We start from the raw sequence: 26,620 nt of genomic DNA, 5'->3' as shown, positions 1-26,620 counted from the left end.
TTTTTTTTTGGACAATAACCTTTATTAGTGTGTTTTCCAATTACATATAATCCTGAGCTACTGTATTTATACATTTACCATTTGGTCTGTGCCATTTACATGGATTTTGCTCTAAACTCTCTGAGGAGTACATTTTCATATGAGTCAGGAACACAAATAATTTTAAATATTAGTTTTATCCCTGGAAACGACAGTTATTTTACTTAGACATTGCATGATGTAATTCTATATGAAAGACTTTAGAGCATTACTTTTTAAACAACTTTTTCAAAAATGCAAAAACGGGCAGTGCAAGAGCTGATTAAAAATATGGAACGCTTCACGAATTTGCGTGTCATCCTTGCGCAGGGGCCATGCTAATCTTCTCTGTATCGTTCCAATTTTAGTATATGTGCTGCTGAAGCGAGCACTCAGCTGTCATTTGTTATAGCAACAAAAAAATGACTAATGCCGGGCGCTGGTGGCTCACGCCTGTAATCCTAGCTATCAGGAGGCTGAGATCTGAGGATCGCGGTTCAAAGCCAGCCCGGGCAGGAGAGACCGTGAGACTCCTATCTCCAATAAACCACCAGAAAACCGGAAGTGGCGCTGTAGCTCAAGTGGTAGAGCGCTCGCCTTGAGCTGAAGAGCTGAGGGACAGCTCCCAGGCCCAGAGTTCAAGCCCCATGACCGACAAAAAAAAAAAAAAAAAAAAAAAAAAAGACTAATATACAACCTTTAGCTCAAATGATGATTACTAGAAGTTTGTCTTTCTTAGGCTATTTCTTAGTGATTTTTAATGATTGACATACTTTATATGTCTTTATATATACTCTCTATGTCTTCTCATATGGAATTCTTTTTTTGGGGGGGGGATCTGGTCGTGGGGCCTGAACTCTGGGCCTGGGCACTGTCCCTCAGCTCTTCAGCTCAAGGCTAGCGCTCTACCACTTGAGCCACAGTGCCACTTCCGGCTTTTTTGTTTTTGCTTATGTGGTGCTGAGGAATAGAACCCAGGGCCTCAGGCATGCAAGGGAAGCGCTCTACCACTGAGCCACCTTCCCAGCCCTCATATGGAATTCTTATGTGGCCTTGTCTGTGGTTGACTCTCATGGGATCTTTCTGTGGAGTATGTGGATACTGCTTACACTCTGTCTCTTAATTCCCTAAATATATGTTTATTTTATTTTATTTATTTGATTTATTTTGTCCTGGCCCCAGGGCTTGAACTCAGAGCCTTTCACTCTTGTTTTCTTGCTCATGCCAGTGAGCCACTACTTCTGTCTAGTGTTTTGCTGGTTTACTGGAGATGGAGTGTCTGTGGACTTTTCTACTTGGATTGCCTTCAAACCAAGATCTTCCAGCTCCTAGCCTCCTGAGTAGCTAGAATTACAGAAATGAAATACTGATGCCTGACTAACATAAATGTTTTAAGGGTGATTTACTGAAGATTTGAGAATAATGATAAAGGTATATAATACCAGCAATGCCTGAGCCAAAACTCAGATTTCTAGCAGGTCCAAACTCTTGCTTGAACCCAGACTCTCTTCACCAGGATGGAAAGTTCTAAATGCAGGATTGGTGTCAAGTGTCCCCCAGCTCTAGAGAAATAAAAAAAGAGAGTTTCTTCTTCATTGCTATCTTTGGTCTACTTGCTGTAGCCCACCTTGTGCCTGCCTGAATGATTGCGATGGTTCCATCAGGTAGAGCAGACCAAGGTCTGAGCTTAGACGTCTGTGGGTGAACCTACCTACCTGCACTGAGCCAGAGGCTGACCTAGAGGCCAGTTCTCTGCACTCACAGCATTATATCACAAGGATTCCATTTTCAAATGGAGAAAACCTCAAACTCCAAGCTCCTCTGTCTTTCCTCTCGCAGGCTTCATGATTTATGTCACAGTGTACTGTAAAGATTCCCACTGATCATAAGAAAATCTGCTTTGCTTTGTGTAACTCAGCACTTTTCAAATGGAGCACTTAGTTGGGGCACTTAGTTGAATATCTCAGGGCACCAGAGTTCTCTAACATGCTTACGGAATTGCTGATTTTGGAAGAGACCTCAGAGGCAGAGAATTGAAGATGACATATGCCTCAATTCATGGCATAGAACTACTAGGTCAGAAGAGGCGCCTTTCTAATCCATTCATTTACTCAGAGTCTAGTTACCCACGGGGTACAGCAAGCACAGTACATTGGGGCTCACAGACACTTTTATGGGCTCATAAAGATGATCAAATTTCTTTTCAGTCATAATAAAAATGTACTTTAGGGTCAAAAAAATTTAATACATAATATATCTGTCTTGTTGGAGAGCACTAGTGGCTCATACCTGTAATTCTAGCTACTCTTGAGGTTAGGATCAGAAAGATCTGGGTTTGAGGTTAGCTGGAGCAGCTGCTATCTTGAGAATAACTAGCAACAACAACACCAAAATAAAACACTCACAAACACTCACAAAGAAGAAAAAAGCAAACACTCTAAAAACAAAATAAGGGTCTAGAGATGTGGCTCAAATGGCAGACCACTTGCCTAGCAGGCTCAAATCCCAGAACCACCAACATATTTGTCCTTCTAACAACACGGTTGTAAAATGATATTTTAAGATAATGTTTTTGATGGATTAGGAGTTAGAGCTGATTGCAATGAGAATGCAGCTGTGTTTTCTCCCTAAATCCCAATCCCACCATTTCAATCAGCAATAATGTATATGATTATTTCAATGGGAACGTGTATTTCTATTTGAAACGTGTAGATCGAGGAATGCATTTTTCTATGTAAGGGATGTTATGTATTATATTTGTGTCAGTTAGCTTTCCATTACTGTAACATTCCTGAGACAATCAACCTCTAAAGAGGAAAGGATTGTTCTGTCCGTGACGGTTTGGCTCTGTTGCTTTGGGCCTGGGGTGAGCAGCTCAATATGGTGGGGTGGGTGGTAGGGACACATTATTCATCTCATGGCTGAAATGCAAAGGAGAGGGAGAGGAAGAGGCCGAGGCCCTATTATCTCCTTTGAGGGTGTGTCCTGAATGACCTAAGGCCTCTCCCTAGGTTCCATCTCTTACAGGTCCCACCATGTCCAACAGCACCAAGCTGTGGACCAAGCCTTCAGCACATGAGTCTCTGTGGGACGTTTAAGACCTAAACTGTAGTGAAAGTGCTCTGTTTGATTTTGTCTATTAAGTATCATGTTTTAAAATCAAATTGTGTTGATATTTTGAGTTTTCAACACTACATGCTACAAAACACTGTGCCTGCACCATGTTTCACCCATACACTCTCCCAAGATGAAGATCAATTTCCAGTTCTCTGCCAACACCCCTCTCCTTCCCCCAAGGCTGCAGTGATCTGCTGTGAGCATTTCCCTCCTGGGCCTGTCCAGGACGGTCTCCAGTTTGCACTCAGTAGGGGAATTTCTGAGTCAGAGGGTCCTTGAATACTTAATCTGGCTAAGGGATGCCAAAAGACTCTTTAGGGGAAATATGCTTTTCTTTTTTTCTTCCTCCTCCTCCTCCTCCTCCTCCTCCTCCTCCTCCTCCTCCTCCTCCTCCTCCTCCGCCTCCTCCTCCTCCTCCTGTGTGTGTGTTAGTCGTGTCAGGATTTGCTATCAGTTATGCTAGCTGCATAAAATAAATTGGATAGTTCTTCTCTTTTTAATATTCTGGAACTTCATATGTTACGTTGGAAATAGTTGTTCTTTGGAAGTATGAGACCAGGGCCCAATGACCACTGGGCTCAAAGCCCGCTTATATAGGCAATTCTCTGAAAACGTTTTCGATTTCTTTCTTGGCTATTGGTTCCAATAAATTTTAATGGTTCTTCATCTGATGTTGGCACTTAGGCAGGAATAGCTAGGTCCATGAGACATCTATCTATCTATCTATCTATCTATCTATCTATCTATCTATCTATCTATCTATCTATCTATCTGTCTGTCTGTCTGTCTGTCTGTCTGTCTGTCTGTCTGTCTGTCTGTCTGTCTGTCTGTCTGTCTGTCTGTCTGTCTATCTCTCTATCTTGTTGTTTATTACTTTGTGTTTTTCTGTACTGCCTAAGGAGGACTCTATGCGCTCATGGATGCTCAGCAACACTATTGATGGCCTTCAAGTTATTGCCCTCCACACATAGACAGGAGCTCATTCTTCCCATGTCATATAAATCTACCCTGGAAAATGAATAGGATTTTTTTTTAATGATCTCCAATTTTTGCTCTGAAATTGATGATGATGCCATACACTTTTTGGCATTGGTATATATGTATATATCTCCTCAAAGACTTTTCTTCCCTGAAGAAGAAATTTGCCAAGTCTCACAAATTACTTTATAAATCATGTGATACTTTCGGAGTCTGAATCATTCCGTCTACTCGGAGAACATACTTTTTCCTCCTTAATAATAGTCACTCTGAAATTATACTTGTATCATAAAGCTGCCCTTTCCTGAATCCTATTTCAGGAATGAATGGCTCAGGGAGTAGGACCAGCTTGAAGATGAAGAGGTGAGAAGGCCTCAGGGTAACCCACAGCAGCTCATCTAGCAGCCTGTGGCTCACAGGTAGCAATGCAGCAGAGATGTCAGATACATAGCTGCATGTAACTGTACTCTACTAATAACATGAAAAATCTTGGAAATGAATTTTCCTCGTGTTAGGTTTGCTAGCACTGTGATTCCCAGAGCAGAGATGTCAACCAAGCTGTTCTGAACAGCTCACCTACAGAATTGTAAGCTAACAAATAGATATTCGTTTCTTCTTTTTCTTCCCAGTGTCTTGTGATATCATCCAGGTGGGTCTCAAGATTCTCTAGGCTTAGCCTCCCAAGTGCCAGGATTACAAGTATATGATACCCTGCCTGCCTATGTCTACTGTGTTAAGCCATTAAGCTTGTGGTATTTGTTTTGCAGAAAAAAATATTGATATGTAAAAAGCACTGCATGGCCAGGTGCTGGTGGCTCACACCTGTAGTCCTAACTACTCGGGAGGCTGAGATCTGAGGATTGTGGGAACCCAGCCTGATGAGGAAAGTCCATGCGGCTCTAAAATTAACCACCAAAAAACCCAAAGTGGGGCCATGGCTCAAGTGGTAGAGCATCCACCTTGAGCAAAAAAGCTCAAGAACAGCACCCATGTCCTGACTTCAAGCCCTCATACTTGTACAAAAACAAAACCAAACAACAAAAATGCTACATAAAGCACATCCTGGAGGCAGAGAAGAAACAGAGAGGCTTTGTTCTGCCCCTAGTTGTGCCAGGAGAACAGAACACAGGCAGGAAAGAGAGGCTTCTTGAGGAGTGTTCTCCCTGGTAATGTGCAGAGGTGATGTGCCCTGCTTCCCCCCTCCCTGCAAGGCTTGCTGGAGGATTCAAATAATGTATAAACATAAGATAAGAATAATAGACTATCACAACATGAGTTGCGGAGTCCTGGAAGATTCTTCATAGGGAGTCTTCCAATTAGAATTTGCAGGTATTTGAGTGAGAAATTTCTAGTACAACCCTATAGATATACAGAAAGTACTTGTTATCTCAGTATTGAAATAATTAATAGGGTGCCATGCTGCCCACCGGGGCCATACTAGCCATGAGCATAGCGGCAATCAGTGTACATTCTGAGCCTGAGATTCTTCCTTCTTCCCAGGCAGGGTTGGATCAAGACCTTGTTAAGGGAACTGGCAACAGGGCATCAAGTCTTCTGTATCTGTTAGGGTCTAGCCAGGAAAACAGAATGCATTGGCTACTACAATACAATATTTAATGGAGGGAGTCACTGGAGGATGAAAAAGGAGCACTGGGCTGGGCCAGCCTTAGAAGTCCATGCTCCTGCTTTCACCTCTGTTATCTGGGATTACAACTGTGTACTACCATGCTTGATTCCTTAGAAGGGTTTTAGCAGTTTATTATGGAAAATTGGAGTACACAAATTCCTTCCCTATCCCAACCCCCTTGAACTCAAGGGCCTAAACTCAGGGCCTGGGCACTGTCCTTTTTGCTCTAGGCTAATCCTCTACCATTTGAGCCACAGCATCACTTCTGGCTTTTTCAGTAGTTTATTGGAGATAAGAGTCTCATTCATTTTCTTGCCCAGGGCTGGCTTTAAACACGATCCTCAGATGTCAGCCTCCTGAGTATGTAGGATTACAGGTGCAAACCACCAGCACCTGGCTCACAATTTACTTTTAAAGATAATATCTCAGATGGCAGAGGGCATCCATCTTTCTAAGCGACCTTGGAGATATCTGGAAATCACTCCCAGACATGGGAGTGGTCAGCAGAAATTTCAAATGATCAAGAAGTTTTTTTTTTTGTTTCTATAAGAAATAACTTTATGGAGTTTTGTTATACTTAAATTATGAAGATATTTGTAAGACTTCATGTTAAATTCAGAAATCCTATTTATTTATTTATTTGTCCTGGGGCTTGAACTCAGGGCCTGGGCACTGTCTCTGAGCTGCTTTTGCTCAAGGTTAGTACTCTTTCACTTGAGCTGGAGCCACAGCACCACTTCTGGCTCTTTCTGTTTATGTGGTACTGAGGAATGGAACCCAGGGTTTCATGCATGCTAGGCAAGCACTCTACCACTAAGCCACATTCCCAGCCTAAGAAATCCTTTTTTTTTTTTTTGTATAAACCTAACAAAACAAGAATAATGCCTTTTAGTTGTTTTCAGTTAAAGTAACTCAAGTTGAACAGATTGAATTCCCTTCACCATTGCTCCAACTTATAAATTTAATCACATTCTTTTAGACATTTGATATTGCATTTACACATATGGTATAATCCATTTTCTTAAGTGTTTGACAAGTCAAGTTTATGACCTAATAATTGAAGCCTTTCTAAATATTCAGATTACTCTTGTACATTCAATTAATTAAATTTATGAATGAAGCTATCTTTTGCTCTCTTAGATATTTTAGTACTGATTACATCTTTGTTCAAATAAGGCTTGTTATACATTCCAACTTAGAATTACAAGTTAAAGCCTAATTACATCTTTCAAACTGAAGAAAGGCATGTGGTATGTACCTTGTTGGACTCATTAGGCCTACAGCTAATCCATGAAATTTTCTAATGTTTTCATTTTATATTCTCTAATATTTTCATTAAACCTTCAGATTGTTCTATAGTGAAAATAAAATGACTAGTTCTTTGGTTTTGATATGCTTCTCTATTGCTAGTCCTCTACTTCAATTCTAATCCTTTCCAGAGTTGGAAAGATCTTTGTCCAATTACAGGGAGTAACTGTACCACATCAAGTGGGTTGAGAGTTGGGGTTAACTACCTCCAAGTATAATAATCATCTCTACTATCATGATCATGATGTATTTCTTTATTTTATTTTATTTTATTTTTTTGTGAACATACTGTACAGAAGGGTTACAATTACATGGGCAGGATAATGCGTACATTTCTTACCAAGCATTGCAGCCTCCTCCTTTGTTTACCCTTCACATCCCTTCCCAGCCTCCCCCCCCAATTCTCCCCCCCCACACCGACGTTGTAAAGCTCGTTTTCGACATGACAACAACTTGTACTTCTCATTGTGGCAACAGGTCCACCTGTATCCTTAAACGACTTGTTTTCCCCATCTCCTCCACAAGTTATACAGACATCAAATATAGTGAAAGCAGGGGTTATACTGTGGGGGAGGGACATACAAAGCAACAAAGAGATAATCTTATAAACGCGTTAGAAACAAATGCATGAAAGAAAAAAAACATTAAAATATATATCTAAGGGTTCATTTTCCTAACATCACATTATCTGACCTTTTCCGCTTGACTCATACATATACTAGATATTGCAAATAAGGGAAACCAGATCATGATGTATTTCAACCAGGGCCCAGACCTGTGGGCTCTATGTTCTTTGTGCCATGGACAATGCTGTTGGATTGTTTTTGCATTTATGAAGATAGAGTTTTACAAGTCTCTCCTGGCTTATAACAACTATTCTTGCTAATGGATTTAGTTTTATATTCTTTCGTTTTCTCTAATTCTGGCCATAATATAAAGACATTTACATTTCTTATCTCCTAATCTTCCAGCACTGCATTATGTTCTCAGCTAGAAGCAGAACAGCAGCTGTGGGTTGATGAGGGAGAAGGCCCTCCATTCCCCACTTCTAGATACAATCTTAGATGCAAAAATAAATTGTACCCAATGCAAATGAGTGAACACATTTGCTAAGCGCATTTGCTAGAAGAGTAAGGAGAACCATGAATCAGCCCCTCTGCCCCACTCTCACCTTCTTTTCTGTCCCTGCTGTAGAAAAGATGTCAAGTTTGTGCTAGCCAGACAAGGGCAGAAAAGAATGTGCTGTTATCCCTTTGGATCACATCCCAAGGAGGAACCATTTGCATCTGAATCCTGCTTTGGCAATTAAGACACCCCTGACTGTGGGAAAGTCACCTAATGTTGCCAATACTGTTTTCTAGATTTTAAAATGCTCAACTCTTGGGACAATTGTTATAATCACTTGAGTTTACGGATATGACACTGATAGCAGTGTGCCTGGCACACAATCCAGTATAATGGCCAGTTTACTCATTCATTTTTATTGTCCCTGCCTATTTTGTTCCACATGATATTTCCAGTGTCCAGCACAGATCCCTGAACCAAGACTTGATGAAGGTTTGAATATTTAGGCCAAAATTCCTCAGGTTGCTAGAGTTATTGTGTTGGGTGTTACTTGCATCAGAATGTTTGCCTGAAGCCATCTATAGAGAAGTGGCATTCTGTGGGACGCATAATGTTTATTAACGCTGTTAGATTACAAAGGCTGTAGGATTATGTGGGTGGAGGGAGGGGGAGGTGATTCAGATCTAGGCAAGGCTTCCAGAACTGGGTAGGAAAGATAGGTGGGGATCTTTCTTTCTCTCAGATTTTACCATAGGTTGGAAAATGATTGGGGAGGAGGGTTGTGGGAAAGAGGTCTTCCCATGACACATGACATCGACACAAACTAAAAGCCAAGAAAAAAGCAGTGCTAGCCCTATAGCCGCTTATGTTTCTCTGTGTGGTTCTTCCCACGAGGTTTTGGCTTTTTTTCCTACCATGAAGCAGGTGTACTTCTCAGATATTCCAAATTAGTGTCATATGATTTTCTTGAGGCTTAATTGGAGCCAAACTTTACAGTTTTAACCAGAGTAGGAAAAAAATGAAGGGTGAAAGTTTCACATCGCAGAAAACCCAAGCACTAAATATGTGAAGCACTTTATGGCCTTTCCAGTGCACACAAAGTAGGAGAGGAGATGGAGCCATTTCCCAGGGGGGCAAGCATCTGGAAATGTTTTCCCTTGTTTTCGTGGGCACTATGGGTGACTCACAGGCGATGCACCCTCTGGGCATCTTTTGTATAACACACTAGTTGTAACTTGTTGGCACAGATACGAATTTTGCATCTCAAAATCATGCCTCTTTCATTCTCCTGCTTCTCCTTCCACATCTTTTGAAACAGTCCACTCGAGTGGTCCCATGGAAAAACACAATGAGATATCCCGGAAATGGACTGGTGTGGAAAACTTCCCAAAGCAGCTATCGCCTGATGAACTTAGAAATCTATTTCCCTGGGGCAAACTTGCATTGTGAAAACATGAGCTATTGTACGGTAAGATAGGAAGGGCGGTTGCTAGGACACACTTTGTGTATTGAGTTCCAACATAACCAGATGATAAGAAGAACTGGATTAGACATTGAATAGGGTTGGGGAGGTTGGTGGAGCAAGATCATTTTCAGGAACATAGTTTGTAAGAGAGGGAAGCCAAGCATACATAAAATCTAGGATGTATTTTATGCTCTAAAGATGACCAAAGGCTGCAGGAGTGTCTATGAAGAAAGACTAATTCTGGTTTAGATGGATGTGGGTTGGTTCTAGGGAAGAAAGGGCATTTAAGTTGAAGCATGAGTGGAGTTTTGACACATGGAGGTGTTTGGATGTGGAAGGAATGCCGTAGTATAGTACAGAGAAACAGATGAGTAGGCCATGTGCTGGGATTTAAGACATGTTACTGACAATGATGGGAGATGAAGCTATGCAAAGACAAAATAGGTGCTCAATAAACAAGTAGCCATTTAATGAATAAGTTAAAGATAGTTTGTATAATTTGTCTGTCCTCCCTTCCCCCCCCCCCCCCGCAAATCTATTTATTTGATGGTAGTGGGATTTGAAATAGAGGCTGTGTTTGCTAGGCACTCTATTCCTGAATCTATTCATATGGTAATGCAACCATCCACATTAATTCTAGGACATTTCCATCATCTTAAAAAAAGAAAAAGCACCTGCCCGTTAGCACTCACTGCTTCTTTTTCCCTGCACTCTTGTAATCACCTATTTATCTTCTTCTTTTTTTTTTTTTTAACCTATTTATCTTTTTATTTTTGGTTGCAGGGCTTGAACTCGGGGTCTTGGCACTGCCCTGAGCTGCTTTGTGCTCAAGGCCAGCACTCTACCACTTGAGCCACAGTGCCACTTCTGTTTTTTGAGTGGTTAATTGAAAATAAGAGTCTCACAGGGACTTTTCTGCCTGGACTGGCTTCACACTGCCATCTTAGCTTCCTGAGTAGCTAGGATTACAGGTGTGAGACACTGGAGCCTGGCCCTATTTACCTTTTGAGAGTAAACATTTCCCTCTTCTGGCCATTTCTTTGGCTGCTCCATGTGCCTTTGTGACTTCTTTCACTAGACTCTAGGTGTGCATACAGCGGCATATAGTAGACAGAAAGCATTTTTTTAAGTCACATGTTCTTCATTAAAACACAAAAACAGAACAACTCTTGTCTAACTTCTACAGGGATAATGTCAGTGTATAATTTCCAAAAAGATGGTTGATTTTCCAGAAAAATAGGTACACTTGTGGTCCTGGCTTCTGACTCACTTTGTCCCTGCCCCCATACTCCACTGTATGGAAAATAACCTGTCTGCCCGCTCAGCCTTCTCCAGGTCTTAGTGCATTGCCACTAGCACACGCTCACCCCTCTCCCTGTTTCTGCTCTGTGCTCCAGTCCGCATTTCTTTCAGGCTCATTTTATTTTATTTTTTAAAAAGCAACCCCTCTACCACTATTTCCTCCTCCACCGCCCCCCTCTCTCCCCCGCCCGCCACAAAAACCAAGAAGGAACTATCTCTTTTTTTAGCCTATAGCTTAGGCATCTACATCTGCTGACTGGCCACCAGTCCCTTGTCTTTATTCTGGCAACAACGGTGGAGGACTTCCTTGTTGGGAAATGTTATGCAAAGGGCAGGTAAGCACTTTCTGGGCAGAAACCAGTATTTTCTGAAATAACCTTGAAACGTGTATTTACTCATTCATGGATCTGTAAGATGGCCTGTGGGATATAAAGATAAGAAACTCATATAGTTATCGGATATTCACTGCATACTTTATATATACTATATAGATTTACTATAGAGTTTTAATTACATGGTTACACTATATGGTTATATAACCATATAGTTACACTATATGGCTTTTTATACAGTATAACTATTTAATTATATTATATGATTATATATATGGATATAGATACATATATAACTATATACATATACACAAATATAACTATATACACATGGTTATACACAGATATATTTATATATACATATGTACTTTTCTACTACCTCCCAATAATGCTATCAAATTATGAATCTATCATCTGAGTAATCCACTGACTTCATCAGAGCCCTTATGATCTAATCATTTCCCAAAGTCCATCCACTGGTAACTGAGCCTTGAATACATGATCCTTTTTTGCAGGGTAGGGAGAGCGTGGGCATTTAATATCCAAACCACAGCCAAGGGGAGAGGCCAGAAGAGATGAATTTGGCCAGTGGAAGGTTTTGTGGCCTCCCTGAGATCAGCCTCCAGGAGAAGACTGAGCAGAAGGCACTCTGGGGACTGAGCAGGCTTGGGTTATTAGGCAGGGGGGATTGAATGCAATCTATACTTTCAGAGAGCCAAACAGGAAGAAGAGAGTGGCCAGGATAACTTAAGGAGAGCACGGGGTAAGACCTTCGTGGGATCCTGCTTGTCTTGGTACTGGCAACTCCTCATTACAGGAGGAAAGTCAGTGAAGTGGGGCTCTCTCTCTTCTTCTCTGGGGAGTGCAGCATGTTAATGTGAAGGGGAGGATACAACTTAATAGTCTAAGCTCTTTTCTTTTTCACTGCTTAAAACCAATATTGCTATGTTTGGTTTGTTTGGTGCTGTTGGTTCATTTTATCATCCTATTCTTCTTGGAAGGGATCAAAATAGACTGGATTTGTAGTGAGTGACAGTAAAACCTCTTGCTAGGCTACAGAATCTTTCCATCTGTCTAATAGGTATCAAAAATAAATAATTTTCACAGAGAAATGCAAAGCTCACTATTGACTGGAGCTCTGTTGTTTTGGGGCCTGTGGTATGAGAAAGAAGAAAAGAGGAGACCAGAGATTGGAAGGGAATGGCAGAGTAGAGTTGCTTGTTCTATCACCAGGAAGCCAAAGAGATTAGGAAGAAGGGCCTGGGGCCTCTCAATTCCAGTCATGGGCTCATGCCCAATGATCTAACTTCCTCCCATGAAAGCCTAAGGTTCATATCACCAAATTTTACCAGATAGAACTTTGGGGAAGAGTAAAGAGCCAATCTATAGCAGTAAATTATTGGATGGATCTATGATTTAGTTTTCTCATCTGAAAAAAATAATGATAGTAATATTAACAATGATGTCATAGGGTCTTTAATAAAATAATGTAAAAACATGACTGGCACAGACCCAGCTCTACAGACACATTAGCTGTTGTTGTTTTTTTTTTAAATTTTTTTATTGTAAAGGTACGATACAGAGGGTTACAGTTACATGAGCAAGGTAATGAGTACACTTCCTATTGAGCATTGTTACCCCCTCCATTGTTTTCCCCCTACCATCCCTTCCCTCCCTACCTTCCCCAAGGTTCTTTTTTTTTAAATTGTGATTAAGTGATTACATAATTTCCCAAATTTCACAGTATTGTGGAATAATGATGCTCATTTAAAAATCACAAGTTCATTCTAACTTTCCTGGAGCAAATTGTCTATCACAGTCTATAACATATAACTGTGTACACATATACACCATACATGTGATCAGCAGCATGGGGTTATTTAGTAGTGGTTCGATCAGATGAGTGGGAGTTCTTTGTTTCTTAAGTCCTGTTAATTTTGTTGCATCACCTAACATTTTGGATTTAGCACCCACTTATCAGGGAGACCATGTACCGTTTGTCTCTTTGCTCTTGGCTTACCTTGCTCAACATGATTCCTTCTAGCTCCATCCATTTACCTGCAAATGCCATTATTTTGTCATTTCTAATGGATGCATAATATTCCATTGTGTATAGATACCACAATTTTTGGATCCATTCATCTGTGGTGGGGCATCTGGGTTGTTTCCATATCCTTAGATGTTGTTCTTAATAGTTATTCCAAGAATGCTGGGAATCAGCATTGGGAAAGACCCCCAGGTTCATCAGGCTTTACCTTGGCTGTTCTCATCAACAGCATGAAATGCTCTTTTCATTTTAAGAATTGTATATTTGCTTTTCATGATTAGAAGACACTGTTCTTAGGGAAGAACACAATGGCCTTTTCGGAAGGCTAATAGGAAAGATGACATTCTCTAAAAGGAACTGGTTTTGATGCAGTAAATGTCTGAAGTACATCATTTATAATGGTAAAACCATCTAATTACAGTATGGGTAGGGAGCAGCCTGCTATTAAATTTATGTAGCACTTTAACTGGATAGGGAAGCTATATTTGCAGTTCATAGATTTAAGACATTCTTTGGGAAGTAGAAGGAGGAAAAAAAAGCCCAACACAAATCCATTTTCCTCTAAATGCTCTAGAGTACCAAAGTAAAATGTCTGGCACCTGGCAGTAATTTAAAAACAAAACCATAACATAACAAAATAAAAACTTCCCCCACATTTATGTCCCCCCCCCCCCTCCAGTCCAGTGGCTCACACCAGTAATCCTAGCTACTCCAAAGGCTGAGGTAGGAGGATCCTGGTTCAAAGCTAGCTGGGCAAGAAAGTCCATGAGACTCTTATCTCCAATTAAGTACCCCCCAAAAGCTGGAAGTGGAGCTGTGGCTCAAGTGGCAGAGCACTAACTTAGTGCAGTGCCCAAGCCCTGAATTCAAGCCCCAGGGCCAGCACCAAACAAAACAAAACAAGAAACAAAAGAACCCCTTTTATCTTGCTTTTATTTTTGATGGCGAACACATGCTGTTATTTGAAATCGCTGTACCTTACTGCCACCTGCTGGTGGAGATATAGTACAACTTCCATGCAGGTGAACACTGAGGTCAGCTTCAGTGAGTGACCCCCACCTCCCATTTCTTCCTATAAAGAAAACATACTGCTATCTGACTAACATCCAGAGGCAGGTTTGGGCTTTTTAAGACATGAGGTTTACGACCTTCTAATGACCTTTAAAATGGAAAAATACTTGGAAGATGCTATCTATCTATGCTAGAATAAGAAATTACCACAAATGACACATTTTAAATTATGGTAACTATCACAAACACCACAGAATATATAAAAACTTTAAAGAAATAAATTATCTGTCTCACCCAGCTTCCCCACATTCTCTTGCTCTTAATAAAAAAAAACAAGTTTGTAGTATTTTCTACAGCAAGAATACAACAGTAATTCAGATTTTCAACTATCATGGTTTGTCAACTTCTAAGGCATTGGGGTCCCTGGGTAAGGGTCACGAAATCACCAGACACAGGGGATGCAGAGTGCAAACAGTATGCCACTGCATACTGTGCTTTATTGTTAGTGGGTATTTAAAGACAAGCAAGCATTATCTTTGCCAAGATTTAGTCAGGAGACATTCACACAAAGAATTTCAACAGATACATTTTTACTTAACCTATGAGACAATGTCTTTGTATATTATTATCTAAACTATTTTAGAGCAAGCTCAAACCACTTCCCCAATCTCAGGAAAATGCTTGACTAGCTGTTCATCTATGCTTAAGCAAGCAGAAGAGCTATTTCCTCAGCTTCCAGGAGTCTGTGACATGTGTTTTGAGATAGGGAGACAGAACATGTTCTCTCCCTAGCCCGGCATGCCAAGAGCTTTCCATATATACAAACACAGTCCTAGCTTGATCTGAAACTTTTTGTTTGTTCCTCAATGTTAGACTAATTTCTTTTGACTTAATTCTTCATAGTAATCAATTCATTCCTTTGATTTACTAAAGCTAAACTTACTTTCAATTCTTTAATAAATGATAGGGAGTCAAACAACACATGTTCAATGATGTTATTCTCGATCAACAGATGATCCGTGATTTGCCAAAACTCAAAAAAGAAAAAAATCTTTCCAAATTTCTGATAAAATAATGATTCTACAGTCAATCATCCCAAATTGGCTTTGGGTCACTCTTTTTTTCTTCATTGAGACGAAGTGATTGCATAAATTTCACAGTATTGTGGGATGGTGATACTTGGTTAATGTCACAAACACATTTTAACCTTCATAGGGCACATGGCCATTATCATGGTCTAGAAAGCTTGTGAACTCTGTGAAGTTTGACACTAAAACTATTTTTTCCAAATCGAGTGATATGTACATTTCCCTCCTTTTGCTTAGGGCAAGCTGTTCCCTCTTTCTCTCTCATTCCCTCCCTTCTATTGCTGCCCTTGAGTTGCTTAGTTTTCATCAATGTCCAGTGCAGCTGATGCCCCTCTGTTCTATTTTTTCACCCGTTTCCCCCTGATTCTGTGCCCTCTTCCTAGTTTCCCTCAGATGTTTTGGGCCACTCTTTTTGTTTATATTTTTTTTGTCAGTTGTGGGGCTTGAACTCTGGGCCTGGGCTCTGTCCCTGCTCTGTCAGCTCAAGGTGAATGCTCTACCACAGCGCCACTTCCGGTTTTCTGGTGGTTATTTGGAGTGACTGTCTAGCAAGTTTGAGATCCTGAGTTCAAACCCCAGTAGGATCAACACAAAAGTCTTGGTAAACAGATGAGCACACTTCTGAGGCCTTTATGAGGATCCTTACCTCCATGGGACATCTGCCACATCTCATGGAATTCCTCAGTTCCCAGGAGGCACCAGGGTTTGGGGACAACTTGTATTTCTGCTGTTCTAGTCTGTGCTGACAATTGCCTTAATGTAGACACAGTGGGTGGAAAGTCAGTTTAAAATAGAGAAGTCAGAATTAGACACTTTTAAAAAGTGTTCAAGGTATGACCTAGAAAATGTGAGACTGGCCTAGTTTTGGCCCTGGAATAACTTAACCTTGGATAAGTCAATTTCTTACTATAAAATAAGAAAACTCAGATATTTGCTACCCCTAATCAACTAGATGATTTTGAAGATCCCTTTTGAGTCTAAAGGGTATGAATTAATAAATGAAGGAGCAGACCTAAGCTCTGTAAGACCCCAGCTTGTATGAGCTTAACTGTCTCCATCTTGTAAAAGATGCCATATTTTCTTAGCAGGAAGGCTGTTTGACTTGGTTTTTATACAAACTGTTCTTCTAAACTCAAGCAGAAGTACCTGCATCCTGTTTTGACAATGTATGTCTGGAAGGGATTGTACAAGCTGCCAAAAAACCCACCGGCACAAACAAACAAACAAACTAACTAACTAACACAACATACTGAAAAACCAACGACGCCATCAGTTTCCTGCAATTGCTAGCTAAACTACAACTACAGCATCTCCTTTACATCTGAACTGCCTGGGAACCCAGGCTTACTCCTACTCATTGCCAACACTGCTTGTGGTGTCGTGCCCTTTCCTTCTCTTACTCAGAGAGTGAATAAGCCTCTGTCTTCTTACTTGCCGCTCTGCCTCTTGGTGAATTTGTTCATACCCCGTGCACCAGGCTGATACCTCCAGACCAAACAGGCTATTTGCAAGGAAATATCACACCAAAACTTTCTTTAACTTGCAATAACTACTTGTAATTATCATAATTATTTGCTCATGTGTTGACCATCAGGCTATCATCTGTTGGTTTTAGTGAATGGGGTACTGGCTGTGGTTACATTGCATGTACACTATTATTGATGTGGGACTTCATGCTCTTCTATTATAGTATACAATTTCCTAACCGTTCCACTCCGTAGAGATTGCCTGCTAATTTCAAATTAGCAGAGTACTATTGTTTGTATAGACATGTGCATTAGCTGGCAAAAGAATTGCCATGTCATCAGGTTTTCTTTTTATTGTGGAAAATGTGCCACTTTAAATAAAGTATTGTTTTTATTTATTTATTTTTTTGCCAGTGCTGGGGCTTGCACTCAGGGCCTGGGCACTGTCCCTGAGCTTCTTTCGCTTAAGGCTAGTGATCTACCACTTGAGTCACAGCACCATTTCTGGCTTTTTCTGTTTATGTGGTACTGAGGACTCGAACCCAGGGTTTCATGCATGCTAAGCAAGCACTCTACCACTAAGCCACATTCCCAGCTTTATTTTTTTTATTCTTTTATTTTTAAAAATCTTTTTGTTGCCACCTGCATTGTATCTCCAAATGCTGGACTATGTTAACACTATTGCCACCAGTCAATTTTTAACCTTTAACTCTCCAGATCAAAACAAATGTCCTAATGTCCTCCCTAAATCTCCACTATCTCCCAGAAGGCACTGGGCTCCTTATGCAAATTCATTCTCTGCCTCCACCAAGCCTGTTTTGCATTCCAGCCTTCTAGTACATGATTTTGCCTTCCTTCCATGCTTCCAGGAAATACATTTCAAAACTGAGGGAAGCTTATCAAGTGATTTGTCAGGATAAGATCTGCTGTTTAGACAACAGGCCACCTGGAATACCCTAGACCCCTAGTTTTCTCTCAGTGACTTCTTATTTAAAGTTGGCAGTAGTAAGTTGCCCATTACACAGATAAGCCAGTAAATACATCAGTAGTGATGTTACACGAGACATGGAAGAGAGGAAAGGGAGGGGATAAAAGGGAGAGGGAGAAATCCCCTGTATCCTAGGCACAGGTTAATAAGGTACCACTTCTGGCTTGTCAGGCTCAAGTTTTCCCCAAGAGATGCTGGTGGCTTGGCAAGGTGCTGTTGGCATGCTTTGTTCAGCTCCCCACACCCCTCTCTGTCTGGTGACAGCAGCCAGCTGAGAGCGTGTGCTCTGTTCTAATTGGACCCAAGCGCAGACTCTGCACCTGTGATTCAGGTAGCTTTTCGGAGACGCTGGGCTGGTGGGTGTGGGTGAATGGCCCCATTCTTGCATTCAGTTATCAGGACACCACTGTTGCTGCATAGCTAAGTCACATGCTTCTGTTTGGCCTTTACCAGTAATTAAGTGGCTTTAGAAAAAAAAAATGTCCATATGCGGATTCCTTTATGTTTCTTAGATAGCTCAAAGACTGGGTGCTAAACACAGGGATTGAATCAAAACAATTCCCAAGATGTAACAGAGACATGAAAATATACAAGTATAACAAATACCCCCCAAGTGTGCAGTTACACCCCCTTATTCACTCAGCAGGAGTTACCCCACTCTCCAGATGAGCCACCACACCTTTAACTACACTAACAAAGCTTGTGGCATCCTGGAATTGTGTACTTGGTTTTGTCTGTGAATTTGAATAGGAAAGACTAGACTTGGAAGAGAGGAAAGGGAGAGGAAAAGGGAGTGGGAGGGAGGGAAAGTGCAGGCAAATTGAAAACACTGCCTGGCAGGCAGAGGTATAGAATAGGCTTTAACTTGCAAGGAGCAGTGGTATACAATCTGCTCTGTCTTGTCCTGCTCATTGAGTCCAGAAAACTCCATGTGCGTATGTGTCAGGTTGCAGGTACCTTTCACTGCTTTTGTCTTTGGCTTCGAGACTTCCATTTTACACAGAGGGCTTACTCCATAAACACCAAATTCAACTCCTACTTTTTTGAGATGGTTCCTTTTTTAGCTGTTTCCATTTCACCTGCACTCACCTTCCCCCAGGCTCTGCCCTTAGAAATCTTTTCTTTTATTATTATTGTTAAAATACTGTACAGAGGAGGTACAATTACATGGTGCCTTTGGAAATCTTTATCACTCAAGCTATCTGCTTCCATCACCCGAATCCAGGTGAGCTTTTGCTTTGTAAGAAAGATCTTTCTTTTGCTAATGTGAAATCTATTTTCTTAATGAGCAAACTGCCAGATTCTATTTTCTTCCCTGAAGTCTCTCTGGAAGAGTCCCTCAATTGTCTTTCCATGGTTCTGTCATGACAGACATTGAATATAAAATGCCTTTACTGGGACTGGGAAGGTGGCTCAGTGGTAGAGCGCTTGCCTTGCATGCCTGAGGCCCTGGGTTCGATTCCTCAGAACCACATAAGCAGAAAAAAGCCTGAATTGGCACTGTGGCAAAAAGCCTGAATTGGCACTGTGGCTTAAGTGGTAGAGTGTTAGCCTTGAACTGAAGAGCTGAGGGACAGCACCCAGGCTCAAGTTCAGGCCCCACGACCAACCTAAATAAATAAATAAATAAATAAATAAATAAATAAATAAATAAATAAAATGCCTTCACCGTCCCAGAAACAATTTCACGCTTCTCAAAGACACGTGTACAGACATCTGTTGGTTTAGTCCATCACCTCGTTTAGTCCATCACCTCGCTTCTTTCTGCTTACATTATAAACCCTCAGAGGTCTGTATATTGTATATGTTTTAAACTGCTTACATCATAATGAATGTTTGAATATTGGCAAAAGAGAATGACCAAGAAGTCTACTATGAGCTCAAAAGCTGTATCCTAAAACTTCATACAGTCTTGGTACTATGCCTAGGGTTACATTAAAATGTTGTGAATTGGTTATACTGAGTAATCTTGTGTGTGTGTGTATGTGTGTGTGTGTGTGTGTGTGTGTGTGTGTGTGTGTGTGTGTGTGTGTGTGTGTGTGCGTGCTGGTACTGGGGCTTCAATTCAGAGTCTCAAGTTCTTGCTTACTTTTGACTTAAAGTTGGTACTCCACCATTTGATCCACATCTGGTTTTTTGTTGGTTAACTGGAGATAATAGTCTTTCAGATTTGTTTGTCCGGGCTGGTTTCCAACCACAATCCTCAAATTTCAACCTCCTGGGTAGCTAGGATTACCGGTATGAGCCACAAGTGCCTGGCATTTGTACTGAGTAATCTTAATCTAAGAAGACGTGAACATGCTGAGTCTACCCAACATCTGATATTCTCTCCTGCCCGCCACTTCCCATTTCCCAGTGTGAGAAGGACATACAGTAACTGCCCCCAAAATACTTATAGTATGAACAAATGAGCAAGGCACTTGATAATACTAATAGGATTCTTGTATTTCAGTAACTCCTTCCAAATTTTTATCTGTTGTGTCTAGCCTTCTGAGGGAGCTGACTAGCAGCATGACATAAGTCCTCTTTGGTCTGTCAGACCAGTTAGGGCACTGATGCCATTGCTTCCCACATTCTATCATTAGTTTCACTTTACGAGTGGGAAAATGGAGACTTCAGGAGGCCATATGTCCCAGACTGCACCGTGAGAAAATAGACCAATCCCCCCGTGCTTCTGTCCTTGCCACCCCAAAACTCCCTCAGGCTTGCTCACAGAGCTCCAGCTCAGCCATAGCAGCCCTAACAGCTGGGCCATGACGACCTGAGCACTTGCTCCACCCCAGGGCTGTGAGTTCCTGTTTATGGGGACAATGCTGTACTTGTCTCTTAGGGACCATGAGACCATGAGGGCTGCACGCATAGACAAGGTTCAAGAAAATGTTAGGATAAATGAGAATGAATGGATATATCAAAGAAACTGCCTAATGATAGGTAAATTTTATATAATGTACTCCCTTGATTTTTGGAGTATGTTATGCTAACTAAGCCTAAAAATAAATCTGTGTGAAGATGGTGCTTTTGCTTATAGGTCTAAATGAAAATTGAATATTTATATTAGGGTGTGAATTAGACATTTTTGTGAACTTGTTTTCCTTCTTCTAGTAACCTGGTTTGAACTTAGGAACGTGTGCACCCTCGGCTTTTTCACTCTGCTGATATTCTATCATTTCAGCCATTTAAATGGTTATTTTGGAAATGGAGTCTCAAGAATTTCTCTGGCCAGCCTGGCTTCAAATTGTGATCCTCTACATCTCAGTTTCCTCCTGAGTGGCTAGAATTGTAGGCATGAGCCACTGGCATTGGGCTCCCAAACTTATTCTATTTTTGCTAAATTGAAAATGTTTTTCTCAAGGCCTTTTTTCTTTCTTTCTTTTTTTTTTTTGCCTTACTAGGCATTTGACTCAGGGCCTTACTCTTTGTTTTTTTTAAATAAGTTTTTAATTGTGAAAATATTGTACAGAGGGGTTACAGTTACATGAGCAAAGTAATGAGTACATTTCTTATTAAGCATTGTTGCCTCCTCCTTTGTTTTTCCCCTACCATCCCTTCCCTCCCACCTCCACAACTACACTCCTCCTCCCCCTGTCCACCCCCCCCCCCCAGGGCCTCACTCTTGAACTAGTGACCAGGCTTGAACTCAGGGCCTTGTATTTTCCTTTAGCTTTTTTGCTTAAGGCTGACATGCTACCATTTAAGCCACTTCTCCACTTCAGTGTTTGTGCTGGTTAATTGGAGATAATAGTGTTTTGGATTTGGCTGGCTGGCTTTGAACTACAATCCTCAGATCTCATCCTCCTGAGTCGTCAGGATTATAGATGTGAGGTACTGGTGGCCAGCATTCCAAGTCTTTTGCTTTTAGTTTGTTCTTCAGTTTGGGTTTGACTGTAATAGACACCTCTTCTGCTTGCCAGAGATCTTCTCAGAGGTGACAAAGATCTGCAGCTCTTCCTACCCCAACTTTCTTCCCTTCCTCCCTCTGGTGCATGTCATGGCTGAGGGCTTTGCCCCTGGTGCCCTCCTCATGATCATCTTCCACAGGCATTTTCTTCAGAAATACCTTCCATTTCTGATGGAATCTGCTTTTTGAAGGACCTACATTTACCTCTCCTAACTGGCCATGGTAACAGAAATGGTCGCTGAAAAGGCCAGGTCTGGGAACCATGGTGGCTTTAGTACTTGTGACAGAAGTTTGAGTTGAGTTGAGTTCTCATTAGAGACGTGGCGGGGGATGGACTGTGGCATCTAGTGCTGGGGAACATGTCTCTTCAGGTTCCTCCTGAACTCTTAGCCCCAAGCTAGTAATCCCTGGTGGAGCTGGAATCCAGACATGGGTTAGGTTATTTCTCCCTATGATACTGACTGAATAAATATTCCTCTGGGATATTATAACAACCAAAGACATCATTTAAATAGCTACTAATCAATGAGAAATAATTAAAATGAAAACATTCTTTTTTTTCTGAAAAGAGAGCTGCAGTAGATTGTGTTATCATTCCTAACTTTTTAGTATACACTGCCTGCGTTAGTCAGTTTTCTGTTACTGTGATAAATACCGAAGGATCCACTTACAAAGAAGAAAGGTTTGTTTTGACAATACTTAATGGAGGTTTCAGCCTGTGCCTCCGGACCCAGGACCAGGCAGCACAGTACAGTAGGGAGTGCAAGTTGAGCAAAGCTGCTCCCTTCATAGTGGCTAAAGTTGAAAGAGAGCTTGAGGCCGAGGCTGATGCCCCTATATCCTCTTCAAGGGTACATGCCCAATAAGGGGCTTTCACTGGGCCTCAAAGGTCCTGCCACTTCCCAACAGGGCCATGGGCTGCTGACCAAGCCTTTGCCAGTATGGGCCTTTAGAAAACGTTTATGCCACCCATAGCACTGATCCATCGAGGATGTCTTGGACATTGAGTTTGTTTGTTTTTGCTGTGCTGGTGATGGAAACCAGGCCTTGTGCATGGTAGACAAGTGCTCTACCACCGAGCTGCATCCTAGCTCCTAGGTTTTCTGAGCATGAATAGAAATGTGACTCCCGTGAGAACTGTAGGTACAGGATGTTCCTTCACCTGAGTCTCGGGATGATGCCAGGGCCCCGTGATGGACTTATGAAACCCAGGAGAAATAGACCTTTGTCACTGTAAAATAAGAACCAAACTTTCCCTATGTGGCTTAAAAATACTAATACTAATAAGCCTAACTGGAAACCTGAATTGCCACAATGGAATTACCCTTGAACTTATTTAAAGAAAAGAATTTTGAGTTTTCACTGAGACTAGGAAATTTCTCATCATGCCAAGGTGTCATCTCCTAGTGGAGACTTGTACCTTCTGATATGAAGAAATATGGTCTTAATATGTTCTGATTGAACTTAATGTTATCATGCTGTAAGAACTAGGGGAAGAGGAGGAGGCAGTGGGCAGAACTCTAACGGACTTTATTCTTTCCAGGTAAAATAATAATGTAATTGTCAACTTAAGGTCACAGAAGAGATCCCACCAAAAATGAAAGACAATGACCTCCAAAATTAAATGAAACCCAGGCAGAGCATAAGTATGAAAATCAAGGTAGCAGCAATAAACTTCCATATATGGGAGCGTTTATAGGCAGTCCAGGCTGCACATTGCTGTTACTTCATTAGTTACAGAATAAGTCACATCTGTGAATTATTCCCTAACTCAGTAGCAACCAAACTGTGCAGAATAAGGGAGTTCATTAAAAGCTCCTATATCCATTCTATCTAATGTATGATACTCGGGGATGAAATTAAAAGCCACTCATCATGAGTCTGCTACAAGAACAAGAAGCTACATAGGAAAGCACCAGGAATGGTGAGTAACTTTCCTACAATCTACCAAGGAAGGGCAAATTGGCAAATCAGAAAAATGATTGCAAATAATGGAAACATTCTTTTCTCTGGTAGCTGGGCATGGACCTCTGATGAAATTACTCCTGCAGTCAGTTCTCAAGTTGCAGCAGTTGGAGAAATGCCAGAATGTCTCCTAAAAGATTTGAGAAGGCCGTTTACATGATTCTAGACTGAAGATGCCATCGACACACTTGTGAAACACGTCCCAAAGGCCTATCATGTGCTTGGACCAAATATCATTGGATGGCATACTTAACTTCCTTGGGTACAGGGCTGTTCCCTAGGCTCTGTGCTGCATAACTTAGTGTCTATTTAAGCCTCAAAGCCCACACCCCCATGTAGCAGGGATTGACAACTGCTCACCAAAATTTGATTTCCTTCCCTTTCTGGGCTAGATTGCATTTTCCAGAATTCCTTGGGGTTAGCTAAGCTCAAGGTGATAGAAAGAGAAAGACAGAGTGGGGGGGGAGGGAGAGGGAGAAGAGAGGGAGAGGGAGTAAAAGAGGGAAAGGGCAGAGAGAGAGAGATAGAGAGAGAGAAGAGGAAGAAGAAAAGGAGGGGGAAGAGGAGGAGGAGGGGAAAGAGGAGGAGGAGGATGGAGGAGGAGGAGGAGGAGGAGGAAGGAGAGGGACAAAGAGAGAGTCCCCAAAATAGACCCCCAAATGGAGCCTTGAGTAGAGGGGGGAAAAAAAGCAACCCAACACTGTGCCCTTAGTAACAGTAAAGTTTTTCTAGCATTTAGCTACAGAAAGGTATTTTACAAAGTACTTCCAGGCACTTACAGCCCAGGAGTAGATGGTTTACTTTTTTTAATGAGCATGTGGCAATGAAGCATACATGGACAGCAAGGAAGGAAATTGCAGGGTACATGTTTCTAGCTACTGAAGTCCTTCAATTACTGGAGAGTGTTAGAGACTTAATATCTGCCACCCTGTCACAAACATTTTTTGTTTTGCTTTTTGGTGTGTTTTTTTTAAATTGTTGTTGTTGTTGTTGATCGTGGGACTTGAACTCTGGGCCTGGGTGCTGTCTGTCAGCTCTTCAGCTCAAGGTGAGTGCTCTGCCACTGGAGCCACAGCGCCACTTCCAGTTTTCTGGTGGTTAATTGCAGATGAGTCATGGACTTTCCTGCCAGGGTTAGCTTTGAACTGCAGTTCACAGATCTCAGCCTCCTGAGTTGCTAAGATTACAGGTGTGAGCCACCGGTGCCCGGCTGTCACAAACATTTTAAAGAAATATAACCAACATCCGTTGCTTTTTGCAAACAGCCTTCTGGAGACATAGTTCACACCCTGTATGAGTCAGATATTTTACAAGTACAATGAAGTGTTTTTAGTATATTGATAGAGTTGTGCAATCAATGTCAAGCTAATAGTGGAACATTTCATCTTCTCTTAGAAGAAACTGTCCTTTTTAATCCCTTCCCTTTTCCTGCCCCTTTACAGCTCTAAGCCACCACTAATCTACTCTTAGTCACTATTAGAATATCTTATATGAGTAGAATTATATATGTGATATTGTATATGTGATATTTTTTCCTTTAAACTTTTTTCCCTTTAAATAGTTGTACAAAGGGGTTTTGATGGGACATGTCAATTTGCGAGTACAATGTATCTTGATCAATGTCACCCGTTTCATTCATCATTATCCCTTATCTCTCCCAACCCACCCATTCCCTCATGTGACCTGGTTCCAGTCAGTATGTGACTTTTTTTGGAGGGGAATAACTTGTTTTTTGTCAGTGAGCACAGTTTTCCATTCCTTTTTATTTCTGAATGATATTCTATTTGTGGGTATACTATTATAATTTGTTATTGCATATTTTGATGGTTTCCAAGTTTGGATACTATAAACAGTGCCATTATTTGTATACAAGTTCATATATGTTTTTATTTCTCATGTGTCGATCCTTTGGAGTGGGATTACTGGATCCCATTGTAACTCTGTATTTAAAGAGGAAATGCCAGACATTTCCTAAGTGACTATTCCACTTTACATTCCATCAGCAATATATGGGGTGCAGTGTCTCCATATTCTTGTCAATAAGGGTTAATATCTTACTTTTGATCATAGCCCTCTTGGTGAGTATAAAGTGGTATTTTACTGTGGTTTTGATGTGCCCTTCCCTAATGAAATACGCTTAACATCTTTTTCTATCTTTTTTTATTATTGAGTTGTCATAGTTTTTTTTTTTTTTTTTTGGGGTCCGGTTGTGGGGCCTGAACTCTGGGCCTGGGCGCTGTCCCTCAGCTCTTCAGCTCAAGGCTAGGGCTCTACCACTTGAGCCACAGCGCCACTTCCGGCTTTTTTCTTTTTGCTTATGTGGTGCTGAGGAATCGAACCCAGGGCCTCAGGCATGCAAGGCAAGCACTCTACCACTGAGCCACCTTCCCAGCCCCAGTTGTCATAGTTTTAAAATATTATCTGGATACTAGAGGGTGGTGTTTTTTTGTCTTTGTTTTTTGTTTTGGTTAGTCATGGGGTTTGAACTCTGGGCCTGGGTGCTGTCCCTGAACTCTTCAGCTCAAGGCAAGCACTCTACCACTTGAGCCACAGTGCCACTTCTGGTTTTCTGGCAGTTAATTGGAGATAAGAGTCTCATGGACTTTCCTGCCCGGGCTGGCTTTGAACTGCAACTCTCAGATCTCAGCTTCCTGAGATCTCAGCTAGGACTGCAGGCATGAGGCACCGAAGCCTGGCTACTAGATATTTTTTAACGTTAATTTTGGCAGTATGGGTTTGAACTTAGGGTCTTTGGCTTGTGAGACTTACTTTTGCTTGGTTGGCATTCTACCATTTGAGCCACATCTGTAGTTCTGCTTTTTGCTGAGTAGCTAGGATTACAGGATTACAGGTATGGGTCATGGGCACACAACTTCAAAATATGTATTTTCTGAGGGGGATATAATTAGCATTTCATTAAACTCACTTTAAAAGTGTACAGTCTA

At 41.3% G+C, this 26,620-nt stretch overlaps 1 protein-coding gene and 1 non-coding gene across 2 annotated transcripts in view; one reads left to right on the top strand and one right to left on the bottom strand.

Annotated features, from left to right (window-relative positions):
* Positions 1–303: 303 nt before the first annotated feature.
* On the bottom strand, positions 304–410 carry LOC138821112 (U6 spliceosomal RNA). Its single transcript, XR_011370052.1, has one exon. It is a non-coding gene; the product is annotated as a U6 spliceosomal RNA (small nuclear RNA).
* A 10,775-nt stretch (positions 411–11,185) lies between these two features.
* The window catches only part of Cwh43 (cell wall biogenesis 43 C-terminal homolog), a 59,168-nt gene continuing 43,733 nt past the window's right edge, over positions 11,186–26,620 (top strand). The window contains exon 1 of the mRNA XM_070012447.1: positions 11,186–11,215. Within this exon, the coding sequence (XP_069868548.1) occupies positions 11,203–11,215 (13 nt within the window). The 5' untranslated portion in view covers positions 11,186–11,202. The remainder of the gene's footprint in view (positions 11,216–26,620) is intronic.

The sequence above is a fragment of the Dipodomys merriami genome, unplaced genomic scaffold, assembly GCF_024711535.1.
Source record: "Dipodomys merriami isolate MVZ:Mamm:240054 unplaced genomic scaffold, mDipMer1.0.p SCAF_9, whole genome shotgun sequence".
Classification (NCBI taxonomy): domain Eukaryota; kingdom Metazoa; phylum Chordata; class Mammalia; order Rodentia; family Heteromyidae; genus Dipodomys; species Dipodomys merriami.
This window is presented reverse-complemented; position numbering and strand designations above follow the sequence as displayed.